The 13889-nt window shown below is 40.0% G+C and overlaps 1 protein-coding gene across 1 annotated transcript in view; it reads right to left on the bottom strand.

Annotated features, from left to right (window-relative positions):
* Nucleotides 1-338: 338 nt before the first annotated feature.
* The window catches only part of zswim6 (zinc finger, SWIM-type containing 6), a gene marked incomplete at its 3' end in the record, with an annotated part of 43461 nt that continues 29910 nt past the window's right edge, over nucleotides 339-13889 (bottom strand). The window contains 9 exon segments of the mRNA XM_035668482.1: nucleotides 339-459; nucleotides 1513-1648; nucleotides 3993-4253; nucleotides 5687-5833; nucleotides 6746-6892; nucleotides 7022-7198; nucleotides 8161-8340; nucleotides 11110-11260; nucleotides 11359-11507. Coding sequence (XP_035524375.1) covers nucleotides 339-459; nucleotides 1513-1648; nucleotides 3993-4253; nucleotides 5687-5833; nucleotides 6746-6892; nucleotides 7022-7198; nucleotides 8161-8340; nucleotides 11110-11260; nucleotides 11359-11507 — 1469 coding nt within the window.

Raw genomic sequence — 13889 nt, 5'->3', positions numbered from 1 at the left:
AAAACTGGATTTTAATCGTCACAAAGTCTGAATTTGGGGAGAAAGGACACACATTTTGGGGGAATAGCAGAAAGCAGCCCAACACTGTGCATATACGATAGAAACAGCTCATATTAATAGATAAACTGGCAAAAAAGTTAATCTAAAATGAATATATAGGTGAAATAGCCAAGAGTTGTGGGTAAATAGTTGAAAAACAAGGTGTATAAATGGTTGAAACATGAATGAGTGTGTGTGTGTGTGTGTGTGTGTGGTGTGTGTGTGTGTGTGTCGTGTGTGTGTGTGTGGTGTGGTACCTATTAAGCAGGCAAGTGAACATGGGTGGAGCCAAGTTCCACCTGTTGGGTCTCTATGTGGCTGAGAGTGAACCAGCGAGGGAGGCGGTTGGGCACCACTGACACTATATGGTGAGGCCGAGACAAGTCACCGGAGGGGGCCGTGGACTCCAGGACCGGCAACCTGAGAACCGACGCACAAAAAACCTTATTATTAGTTCTTTATTGCACATAAAAACACAGGAACTGATCTTTCCACTCTCAAGAACATTTCATAAAAGATAAAGAAGTTATCAATGTTCCTTTTATAGCATCAATCAATAGTTTTCCTCCACAGCTAAACTCAGGTGGATCTTTGCCTCCGGCTGAGTTTAAAAATAACAGCTCTCCTGTTCTGTCCTGTTACAGCTGCTGCGATGCTGCGTCTCTGTAGTCTTAATATTCCTGCTTTGTAATTCAAGTCCGGGATTAAAATATATAAAGATTTACATATCGTAAAAAAAAAAAAATCAAAGGGGTTTAATTTTGGGCGAGAGGAAATAAAGTTTCGTAACACCCGTGGCGGTCAGGGAGGAAACCAACAGCCTGTATTTATTATTCACACATTTTATAAAACGGCGTTGAATTATTTAGTGAATATTCCAGCAAAAGGAGGTTTTGTCATTAAACGGCGCCCCAGATAGCTCCTAAATCTGCCTCTCTGAATCCATCACACACAAACTGAAAATGAGACTGAGGAGCCAGTTAGTCGAGTACATAACAGTAACTCGTCCTCTATTTGCTTCTGATCCTCCTCTCATCAACCTGGGGGGTCGGGACCTGGACTAGGGGATGCCAAACGTTTCATGAGGGCATTCTTGGTTTTAAGGGGTGAAGCTGTGAAGCAGAGCATCTTCAGAGCCTTTTTTCCATATCATAAGTTCTTTTTTTAGTATTTTATCCTTTAAAAAAAGAAACTGAGTGTTTATCTGCTTCAAATCTCCTCTAAGCTGCCTCTGACTGACATACTTCTGTTCTGATGCCACAATCTGGCGATCTAGTGTGAAAATTCGATCCTGCGTCTGCATTTTATTTTGAAAATCCACCAGATTATCTATGCTGTTTCTGTGTCTGGCTTTCTGCCAATGCCATGATGTTTCTGGGAGGCACCACAGTGCAAGGTCCAACGTCTGAAAGAGTTCTTCACGGTTAGACAACAAGCTTTACACAAGGTCGGAGGGCGGGGGTTTCAACTCACCGCATGGCCCTCAGTGCAATTTTGTACGCCAGTTCGGCGTCATGAGGTAGCAGGGAGGTGAAGAGATACTTGGCAAAAGTGTGCATGGGGACGCTTTCTCTGTAGAGCAACTCCCCCAGACCACTGTAAGGACCAGCTGGAAGAAAGAGAGAAAAGATGATTGTAAAAACACGGCGTGCAGTGCAGCTGAATGATACTTCACATATGACTGGACAGCGTGACCTTGTGTGTGAGATTATTTCCTGAGCCTGAGAACTCTGATTGAATGCACAGACTGATCTGGAACTGCGTGACTCAGCCGAGTATCAGAATGACGATCGCTTTGTTAGTCAGCCACAGAAAAAAAATGTACAGAGACGCTGGGAAAGAGCTTAAGAGAACATCCTGAAACATGTGAGAACTCAGAGGTAGCGCCAGTTACAGGAATCACAGATGACAATGGAAAAGCGGTTTTAGTCACTTCCAAAAGTGTAGTGTGTGAAAGGAGTGAATTACACTAGTTTTATTCCCTTTCTTTTAGATAATAATTCAATTAAAGGAAAGCACAGTTATCTGATCTCAAAAGATATCAGACTTTTGAAGGATAAAGCTTTAGACTTTTTCTACCTTTTTTCTGTCCTCTAATTACTTTTTTAATTCACTCTGCAGCACAAAATAGGCTAAATTAATTCCTGTACTTCTTAGAAACGTTCAATTGCATGCTAATGGAAGCTACATTAGCAGTTAGCTAAGGGCAGCTACATCAGAGGGAAAACCAGACAATGTTTTCTCCATAAAATATGATCCAGTTTCACCCACAATCACTGATATAAAGTTGTGTGTTTGTACAGTAATCACTGAGCTCCGGTAGCTAGCTGTGCTGTTTGCTTACAAAACGAAGACAAAATGATTGGATTTTAATATAAAATTACAAACATGTTTTTTGTTGTCATATATCGTTAAAAATGGGTACAATATAACTGAGGATGCAATCTTAAAAGGTTAAACTGACATTTTTCATTCCACCTGGACTTTAAAGTCAGTAAATTGACTTTTTGATGCATTAGAAAGTATATTTTGTCCTCACAAATGTTGCTTGTCATTACAAAGTTGTAAAATTTGGCCTATAATCAAACATCAGAGGCTTAAAAAAGGATAAATACGGTCTTTTCGTGGGATTTGTTGATAAAATAAGAAACCAGACTTGTCCTTTTAAAAAGAGAACAAAAGATACAAATGTTGCCTTGATAGAGATAAAAACAATGACTTCCTCCACTTTATAATCACAACCAGAGGTAGCAGAAGCCATATGTGAGAGGAAGCAGCTCTATCATTAGTGGGTTTGATGTGAAAAGGGCCTTGAACCATGCTGAGCCACATCTTCCACACACACACACACACACACAGCCACACCACACAACACCACCACACATTCTCACCACCACGTCAGCAAACCGGGCCGACAATGCAAACAATACACTCGATGTAAAATGTATAAAACGAACCGTACACAGTAATCAACACACACACACTAACCAGATAATTAAAGCACAAAGAGCAGGTTGTGGTTCAGGGTGTGAAAACTTGACTCTTCCTGTGTGTGGACAATGTGTTGCTCATGGGTTCAGTGAGGGGGCGAGGTGTCAGGGATGGAAACAATTAAAGCTTAGCTTAGCATAAAGACTGGAAACGGGGGGAAACAGCTAGCCTGGCTCTCTAGCAGCACCTCTAAAGCTCACTGAGGGATTGTAGCTACAAACATTAATTATAAAACACTTATTTTTCGTTATATCTCATTTAAAGTTAAATCTATGGCAGATTACCTAAACTCAACTAGCTGTTTCTCTATGTTTATTTTCTTTCCTCTAGTGTCACCATTAAGAAATATCACCTGGTACAACTAATCTAAGAAAGGAAATGTGGTAAACATTAGAGCTGCTAAAGAGCAGCATGTTAGCATTATGACATCAGCATTTAGCGTAAGAGTACAGCCCTGCAGAGCTGCTGAGCGTTGCTATAGTCTCAGTCTCGGTGTACAAATGTTGTGATGTTGAGAATTTGATTTAAGTTTTTGGACGGCCATTAATTATTATTTTCAGTATCAACTCATAGTTTTGTTTGTAAAAAGTACAAAATAGTGAAAATTCACCCTCACCATTCATAGGTGAAGTCTTCAGATTTCTTATTTTTTCACCTCAAAACCCAAAGATGTTCAAATCAATATCATTATCATCATTTATGCTGCAAATTAGCTGCAAAATATCACTTTTGAACACCTTTAAAGGTCTTTTACAAACTGCACTGAAGGAAACATGCTGCTGATCTTTGACTAGAAGCTGTTCTGGATGGTATGACCTGTATGTCTCTCTTCTTCCTTTTCTGCTGGTTCCTTTGCGTACAGTACGTGTTTAAAATGTGAAATTGTGAAGCTGCAAAGAAAAAAGCAGCAAATCCTCGTATTTGAGAGTCTGGAACCAGCAAATGTTTGGAGTCTCACTCACCCTCTAGCAGGATGGCAGCTTGTTTCCGGAAGATCTTCACCAACGTGTCGTCCAAATCGACTTCCTGAAGCCTGGCCAATAGCTGCTCTTCGTTGCGACACACTTTCTCCTGGGCGTAAAGGCCGTCTGGCATCACCCTCTGCTGCCCTAAACCAATCAACGCCGTCTCCACAGCCAGCGACACGAACGTCTCTCCTTCCTCCAGGAAACGCTGCGCCGGGAAAACAGGATGCTCCGTCCTCCTACCTGCACCCAGCGAGCCTGAGGGTGACGTAGAGAGAGAGAGAGAGAGAGAGAGGGAGAGGGAGGGTGAGGGATGACTTAGGGAGGAAAATGTTCCCTTTGGGCCATGGATTGAACCTGAGTATTGATAAATCTATTGATCTATTTGTTCGTTCTGGTGTTCTTTTTCAGTGTGTATTCTCTTGAGGATTGTAATCATGTGTTTTAATGGCTTAATGATGTCTTGGCAGACCTCACAGTTCATCCCAGTAGGGTTAACAGTCCCTAATGAATACACACACAAACACACACACACAGCAGCAACACACACAACACACACAACACCACAGCCACAATATATATAGTGCTCAAAGTCTTAATTGAAAACTTTCACAACTTTTTCCACGCAGAGGATTCATCATTTTGAAGAGAAACAAACGGTAACCCAGACGAGACGCGGCCGTCCTTTCTCTCTGAAATTCGTCTAGCTGAGCTCAATGCATAATTAATGTGTTTTAATTGGAGTGTTTTTCCTGCCGCATTTCTTATTCATGAGCTGTTATTGGAGGATGACTGGAGGCCAATCAGCACGTCTGTGTCATCACTGCTGATTGCAACCCGAGGGCCCGCAGCTCTGACAGGAAGACGCAATCACTGCAGTGTAAATGTTTGAATCACACACACACACACACACACACACACTCAGGAAAATGTGTGTGTTTGTCTGCTGTTTACTCAAGTACTGTACTTAAGTGCTAATTTGAGGGCTTTCACCTGAGTATTCTCATTTTCTGCTACTTTATACTTCTACTCCGCTACATGTCAGAGGGGAAATATTGCACTTTTCACTCTGCTGCAGTGTTTTAGAGCTATAGTTACTTGTTATTCTTTAGACTTTACATTAAAAACATAAGATAACTCGTAAAATAAAAAACATTGTTGAAGATTAAACAGGTTCCCAACTTTTTTGGCCCCTTACAAAGGGACTACAGATGAAAATTAGCTTGTTAGCCAACTCTTAGCTAACTTAATGTTCATTGTCCCTGGTAAATAAGTAAGTAACTAAGTAAATAAATAAATAATTAAGCAGTGTGTAGTTGGGGTCTTTCGTGACGTTTGAGATGATTTGTTTCAGTTTCATCAAAGGGAGAAAGTTTCATTTAAAAACCCACTTAAGGGCCAAAAAGGTGGAATTATCTGATATTTTACACAAATAGCAAAAAGATTAGAGAAAAGTCAGATTTTATTAATAGATAATAAGCTTTTGGGGAGGCCCGACCCCTATGTTGGGAACCACTGGACTAAACTAGCTAACTGTATATAAAATACTGCCAGTGCTAGTGCAGCATTCATCTAATAATGTCACATCCAATAATACTGTATATCAGTCAACGTAGCTGCTTTTACTAGTAATAGAGTACTATTACATCGCTGTACTGGTACTTTTTACTTAAGTATGTGTGTATCAGTACCTGAGAAGTCGAGCAGGGCCGTGGCGCCGTCCTCGCTGCCCCGCCCCGTCTCCATGAGGGTGCTGAACAGTGTGCCGATGGGGTCCAGAGGGTGGCCCACCCAACCCTCCAGGTTGGTGACTGACGTGATGCCTTTATGGAGCAGCTCTACAGTCACACACACATACAGACGAGGCGTTTAATATCACACAGAATGATGTTTAATTCTTGTTTTACGGTCTTATTGGTCAAAGAGCCAGCAGGGACCTACAATTATTCATTAATACATTTATTGACATTTAGATCCCATTTTTGTCAGTAGTTCCCAGCTGTATACAACAATGATTCGAAGGACTATAATTAATCTGTTAAACTGACCTGGACCCAGATAACAGGCAGAAAATTGATGGATGAATTAACCAATTAAAAGATAATTAATTAATTGAAGTTTTTTGCTCAAATTGACACTTCAGGTCTGATTTAATGAGATTTCTGTTACTGTAGCTGCAGCACTGACAACTACAGGTCAATGACAGTATATATAAACTACAGCTCTGATGGTTCTGACTCAAACTACCCAATTATATCAACTTGTATATCATATATAACTTCTCCTATAAAACAGTTAATGAAGGTGTTATCAAAGTCTGTATTCTCCAAATGTCTTTCAATACTGTTTTTAAGCTCTTAGCACATTTTGATTTACTATTTTATCTCATTTTTGTTGATTCCCCCCCCCCAAAAAATCTTAAGAGGTACTTAAGAAAACTGTTATTTTAAGCTCTAACTGTAAATTTTAACTTTATTTTCTGAATCTGACAAAAGGTATTTTAAGTTTATGGCCCAATATTAAATGTTTTGAGTTATTTCTATGCAGTTTTCAATAGTGTATCCAATTTAGGGGCATAGATACATAAAATATACAAAATGATGCCAACCTGATTCATGTTCTTCTTCTTAAAAGAGCTTAAAATGTTTTAGGAGCCCAAATACTTAACTTTAGAACATGGGGAAGTAAAAAGCATAATTTTAATGCAAAAAAACTACACTGAACAAAAGCCTGAAGGAGCATAAACTGACCTTTTTTGTGAGCTCGGAAGAACTCCAGCTGTTTCTGCTGTTGCCTCCGCAGTGTGTTGACTATAGCGATGGCCAGTCTGAGTGCTTCCTTGGGGTAACCGTGTGATCTCAGCGCGTCCACCCTGGCGCACGCCGTCGGCACGTGTTCTGCAGGAGAAGAGACGGGAAGAACAAAAGATATTTTAACGTTTGCCTTCCACTTTTTTTCTTCGTCTTCTTCTTCTTCTTAATTAAAATCCGTCCTCCCTCTAAACCCCCGTGTCCCTGCTCTCTCACCGTGCCACAGGGGCCACCCTCGGGCGTCGAAGAGGGAGCTGTCGAGGTTGTCATGGTAACAGTAGTTGGTGTAGTGGTCCTCGGTGATGATGTGCTGCAGGTGGGGGTCCTGCCAGTGCAGGTCGCAGGCCTCGATCGCCCGCGTGAACACCGTCCGGTGAGGCCGCGTCAGTGAATCTGCCAGAGACGAATGCAAGATGTCAGGTGTTTTAAAGCCCACATTGAACCACTGTGACGAGGGGAGGATGCGGAAGGAGAGACATGAGGCAAAGATACAGCATGAGGTGAAAGACACAGGTGCATGATGGGGAAGTTAATTATTGTGGTACGGCCCACTGATCCAGCTCCAGCAGCAGCAACTGTGACAAAAGGCTGTTATGTTACAGTACTGTAAAAAAAACAGTAAAGAATGGACCAAAATTCCTTCTCAGAGTCATAACTCGGTCAAACGTGAACACACAGACACAATACACATATTTTTAGATTTAGCGTGTCTTACACTTTCCAAAGATATCATCGTCTTCAATGTCCGCCACAAATAAAACGTCCATAAATCGTCTTAGAAGTCACAGAAAAAAGACTTTATAACTCCAGAACTTGCCTTAGAATCATAGAAGCAGTTGTGTCTGTCTTTACGCTGTCCGACTTTGAAAACCGCCGTCGTAGCGCGATTTAAAAATATCAATAGCACAACAAATGCAGGGCCATTACGGACACAACAGCAACAGTAATAACGGCGCCTGTCTTCTGATTCGAAACAGTTTTATTAGCACCTGATAGAAATGTTCATGTGTTCAAGTTTTCTTTGATTTAGTGGAAAAAGCTGCAGGACCTCAACTGTGTTATTAGGCTCATTCTATTAGCCTCACTAAAAAGGTAATAAGGCTTGCAGGCACAGAGATTGAAGGAAGGAGAGTTGATTAAAAGAGAGGGGGGAGGGTGTAGAAAGAAGACTTAACAGCGTTAATACAGCAGCAGAACGGAGGAGGAGGAGGAGGAGGAGGAGGAGAAGGAGAAGAGAAGAGAAGAGAAAGAAACCTGATGAGAATAGATGTGATGTAGGAGAGGATTTGGGAATTTAGAAAAAAACAAAAGGGGTGGGGGAGGCGACGTCTCTTCTTCACCGGGCGCCATCTCACCTGGGTTTCCAGGAGGGCCCTGGGGCAGAGCGTTGGTCAGATTGGTCAGCTCGCTGCCATGGTTACCGTCCTCCAAGGGGCAGACGTCCACGCTGTTCCACCTGCGAAGCTGTCGAAGCCAGAAACCCTTCTGCTCGGGCTTATAGTGGGGGTTCAGCACGATGCACATCCACAGGGCGCCTGCAGAGACACACACACATTTACATAAGAGATATAAACACACTCACACACACACTCGTAGCCTGCAGCAGAACACTCAAGGTAATGATTATTGTAAAAAATATTATTGCTATTTCTGTGGCGAAAAATCACAAAAATAGTTGCTTAGCTTCACTTTCACTCCTTCAAATAAATGTAAAGTTTAATTATCTCGTGCTAAATGGTGCAACTAACGATTATTTTCATTATCAATCTTTTGTTCAATAAACTATGAAAAAAAGTGACAAATGTTTATCGCAGTTTGCTTATTTTTTTGCTTAACAGTCCAAAACCTAAATTGATTTTCGATTTTGCTCTCACATTAAACAAAGAAAAGCACCAAATTCTCACATTTGAGAAGCTGGAACCATAAAATATTTTGGCATTTTTGCTTGAAAATTTACAAAATTGTTTGATTTAATCAACTAATTGTTTTCTAATTTCGTTTTTTCTGTTGATTCACAGGAAAGAAACGGAGAAAAATCAAAAAACAAAAGTACTTTAATGATTTGGGCTGAATAAAAATGAAATATATATTACTTTGGAGATGGAAAACCAGTTACTAGTAAAATTACTTAAGTATCAATGCCAACAACTGACTCAATAATGCAAAACATGTTATAAAAACCCCAAAAAAGGCATTTTTAATTAACAAATTGTTTCATTATATCATAGTTACGTCAGCACGCACATAAGGAGGTATGGCTGCACAGTTTTCTTCCATAGACTAATTTGTTTTTTGTCTATAAAATGTCAGAAAATAGTTAAAAAGTATAAATTTACAAGATTATTCTTTTACTAAAGTCCAAAGTGACGACTTCAAATGTCTTATTTTGTCCGAGTAACAGTAAAAAACCCTGAAAATATTAAGTTTACGCCGATATACAACAAAGACATGCAGGAAATCACACAGGAAGAAGCTGCAACCAGATAATAACTGACATTTTTGCTTATAATAGTTGCTGATTAATTTTCTGACGATCGGCCGAGCGAATAATTGTTGCAGCTCCTTGAAGAAAGTGTGCAGAAGTGGTCTGAGATCGGCTGCATTGTCGGCCGCGAACTGTGAAAGACTGTGGACGCAGATTAGGACAGGGAGGCACATAAAGAGAGAGAAAGAGGGGGAACAACGAATAGGTTGAGGGATAAATAAAGGATGACAGATGACAAAATGAAACAGGAGGAGAAAAGAAAGGAAGTGAAGTGAAAAAAAAGGGGTGAAGACGGGGAGGAGAGGTGAGGGAAGGGAAGGGAAGTGGGGGAGGGAAGCTGAGGATGGGGGAGGGGACAGGAGGAGAGAGGCTTTATCCTCCGTCTCTTTGTTAGGGCTGCTTCAAGGACAACACTGAGGAGGGAAAACAGAGCGCCCAGAAGAGTGATGTCAGACATGAGTGACGAAATGCAGAGCAAGAATCTACAGCGGCAGCAGAGGGGGCAGCGGGGGAGGTGGTGGTGGGGATTCTGGGTAAAGAAAAACAAAAACAGAGGAGGAAGAAGGTGGGAAAGAGGAGAAATGTTCCCTACAGGCTGGTTTTATTCACATTTCGGTTCGGTTACAAGCGAATAAGTTTAGTTCTTCAGCCGCCATCGTATCTGTGAAACACCAGGAAGCTGAACACGTGTGTTTTTATAGGTATTTATTTATAAGATCTGGGGTCTCTGTTCCTGAGAAGGAAGTGTCATTGTTTAATCCGCCGGTTTATTTCCTTTATTAGCTCTGTAACAGTCTATAAAATAAAGAAACACTGAAATCAATGGAGGTAAAACTAGTGTTAAAATATTATAAATATTATAACTATTTCTGTGGCAGAAATACAAACCACAAAAATAGTTACTTATCTTCACTTTCAGCTCCTTAAAATATATGTAAAGTAGAGATGAATAATGTAAAGTCCAGTGCTGATTAGTGCAACTAATGAGTATTTCCATTATTGATTAATCGTTTCTCACTTTTTTCTGATAGTTTATCAACCAAACATCTATCACAATGTCGTTATTTTGTGTGTCCAACAGTCCAAAACCCCAATATATTCTGGAAAAGCATCAAATTCTCACATTTTAAAAGCTGGAACCATAAAAAATTTTGGAAATTTTTGCTTGAAAATTGTCAAAATAGTTGGATTTAATCAACCAGGTTTATAAAATAGTAAAAAAATTGCCTGTTACAGTTTCCATGGTAGACACAGTTGCAGCAGAGATCTGACACAACCGCACTCAACACGCCACTGAAACAAAAGCCTCGCGAACAAAAAGCCAATAAGAGTAATTAATTAATGTAAACCGCGTAAAAGATGTAGAAATAAACAGTCAGCAGAGAGAGAAACTCCCTCCAGACAGCAACGGGCCAAAGAAATTAAAGAGGGTTTGTTATTTAATAAAAACATTGAGGAACAGCTTTTATCTTAATGCAATGCAGAGATATTCAACTCTCAAACATACAATGGATTGATTTTAATAACGTTAATGTACTTACAACTATCGTATCATGACTCGGGATCAGCAGCTATTAAATGACTCTGATCGGAACAGGGGGCTAAAAAAACCTGATCGGGAATCCCTAGTAATTACCGATGTCGATATATTGATCTCTCTGGTCCACAAATTCAATATTTGTTGAATTATTTCATTTAAAACTACAAATGTAATAAACTTAACGCATTTGGATTTAATGCTTTGACCTGATCATTTAAGGATTCATCGTCTGGGGACAGAACATTTCATGGCATGGATGTGTGTGTGTGTGTGCAGTACCTAGTTCATCCCACAGCTGCCTGTACTTGTCAGTCATGGTGGTTCCCTGTTGCCTCCACAGCGCCAGTCTGGGGTCGCCCATGAACTGCTCTGTGATCAGCGTTAACATGCGAGCGCCGTTGGAGTCCCTCATCTTCAGCATCTCTCTCACCTGCAGAGAACCAGGTGGCATTGTGGGTAAACCTTGCCGTACAGCCCGCCAGCCGCGGCGCGACATTGATTGGCGTTTGCTGGAAGTGATTCTGTTACCTTGCTGAACAGTAAGTTGAGCTGCTTTCCCGAGCCATGGTACCCGCCCTGGGAGAGAAAGAGCTTGACCTGTTCCTGAACTTGCTCCTCGTCCAGATGCCAGCAGTTCTCGTCGTCCACGCTGGCGCCCGCCGTCGGATCCGGAGCTCCTGCAGCCAACAAAGGAAATCAGTCAGCAGCTCATTACAGGAGCTTCATCAGACTAAACTGATGCTGATTTTCATTTATTAGTTTATTACATTTAGTGGAGGAAGAAGCAGAAGTCCTTGCATTCAAAATCTTAAGTAAATGTCATGCAGAAATTCCCATTTCATAATAATTTATATTGTATTACTGTATTATAATGATTGATGTATTAATGTTTACATCACTTTAAAGTTAAAAATGCTGGCTAACTATCTGACTTCTCCTGTTGTGTTTACATGCTTGATTGAATGTAGGTTTTCCCAACTATTATATATATATACAACTTGAGTGCAGCTGCTTCTGTCTTCTTTACAAACTGCCAACTGTTTGGAAAACTCTGGCGATCCAATATGCAAAGAAAATCATTGTTAAGGTCTGGAACAAAGACCCTGTTCTGAAACCTGTCTGACTCTAGTACTTTACTTCTCTTTATAGACCTGAGAGGAGTAAACCTGATAGGAGTTGCTAGGAGAAGCCACAGATATGGCATCCCTTCCTCAACTATATCACAGCAGTGAGGGGACCCACATGACACCTCAGTCACTTATATCTTCAGTTTAATATTTGTTTGTTGTATAGTATGCAAAAACATAATGGGATTGTATAACCAGAGGAACACTGATGTCCACCAGTTGTTTTTCTTATTTTTTTCTCCTTATATGTAAAGGGAGAGGTGGGATAAGGCGAGTATTGTTCTGCCTCTTTATTTTTCTCTGGAAAAATGATAAATGAAATATTTATTTGCATTTCCAACCTTGTGCAGCAGTGAACGATTGAATTCTGAAGGTAACATGTCTCCTTTTCATCTTCCCTACAGATATGTGGTTAAATATGACCTCATACATTGCATCATTATGTCATTATATTATCATCTGTGGCATGAAATGGTCTTAAATGACAGCAATATTGTTTATTGGTATTATTTATGGGACAATATATCGTCCAGTAAAAGTGGTTATCCTGACAGTGCTAGTGCTGAGTAGCTTGTGAAGTTCCCCTCAGGTATAAATCAGTTTATCTTATCTAACCTATAATAATACATTACAATGTATGTGTTGAATATATTCTGTAATATGAAAGTTATCAGACAAATGTAATGAGTAAAAACTACAATATTTCCATCCAAAATGTCGTATCCAGTAACAGATAGTGGGATTACTCAAGTACTCGAATACAGACAGAACCTTTTATATAATAAAAATCTTTCGGGGAGGAGCAGACATAAATATGCCTGCATCAGCACATAGTTCACCTTTTACATTAATGCATTACTGCAGTGCTGGTTGAGCTGATCAATACCATAAACTCTGCAAAGTCTGCAAAAATAATCATAAGTCAAGAAAACGTCGGATTTAAAACACTTTAAATGTGTCACTGGGGACGACTAAATCCACGAGACTCAAAATAAATTCTGCAATCTGCAACTGGTGTGCATGAACGAACTACAGAGAATACAATGTTCAGACAGATTAAATATTTACATGTAAACAGTCATTAAAACTACTGCCACACAATTAGATTTATGTTGCAGAATCATTTATGTTTTGTATGTACACAAAAGTCAAAGACAAACCGTCTCAAAAAAGTATTATAGATAATATAAAAGTACCTAAACTACAAGGTCTGTTTTTCTTTGTCATATGTCACGCTGAACCACGGGACGTTATAACAAACATTTTTCACTCATTTTATAGACAAAGTGATCAATTAATCTAGAAGTAATTAACCAATAGTGTACATGGTGGTTGGCTGCAGCTCTAATGTATAATCTGTGTAATTAACTACAACAATCAGTGTCCCAACAACCACCAGAAAATGACCTACAAGTATCTGAAACCACCTCAGAAAGTCACGAGTATATTCATGTATACTAGCTGGTACTACAGTAGCACAGTCGAGGTAAACCAACGCACCACAAAGTTTACAAATTACATAACATGATGTGTAACTATGTAAGACAAAGCACCACCAGCAGTCACTCAGAATTCCACGATAAATCCGACGGTGCACGTAATCCTCGTAAAATGTGTTAAACCACACTACAGCCAAAGTATCTTCAGACAGAGTACAAATTACACCTTAAATATGAAATATTCCAGACAATATAAGGTGCCATTCTTCAAATACTGCTTGCAAAAAGACCTTAAACTGTATATTAACTGTACAGATGTTTAGTTTTTTGTCTTTCAGGATATAATATTCTGCAAATTGTGGTACTTTGTGTTCCTGTTACGCCCAAAACAGCAACACACAACACAACAAGTCTCCTAACTTTCCCCCACTTCATGCATTCCTGCAATGCGTTCAAGTCAAACTTGGGCTCATATAAGTGTGTGTGTGTGTGT

Source organism: Morone saxatilis, unplaced genomic scaffold, assembly GCF_004916995.1.
Source record: "Morone saxatilis isolate NCDOM2014 unplaced genomic scaffold, NCSU_SB_2.0 Contig21, whole genome shotgun sequence".
Taxonomy (NCBI): Eukaryota; Metazoa; Chordata; class Actinopteri; family Moronidae; genus Morone; species Morone saxatilis.
This window is presented reverse-complemented; position numbering and strand designations above follow the sequence as displayed.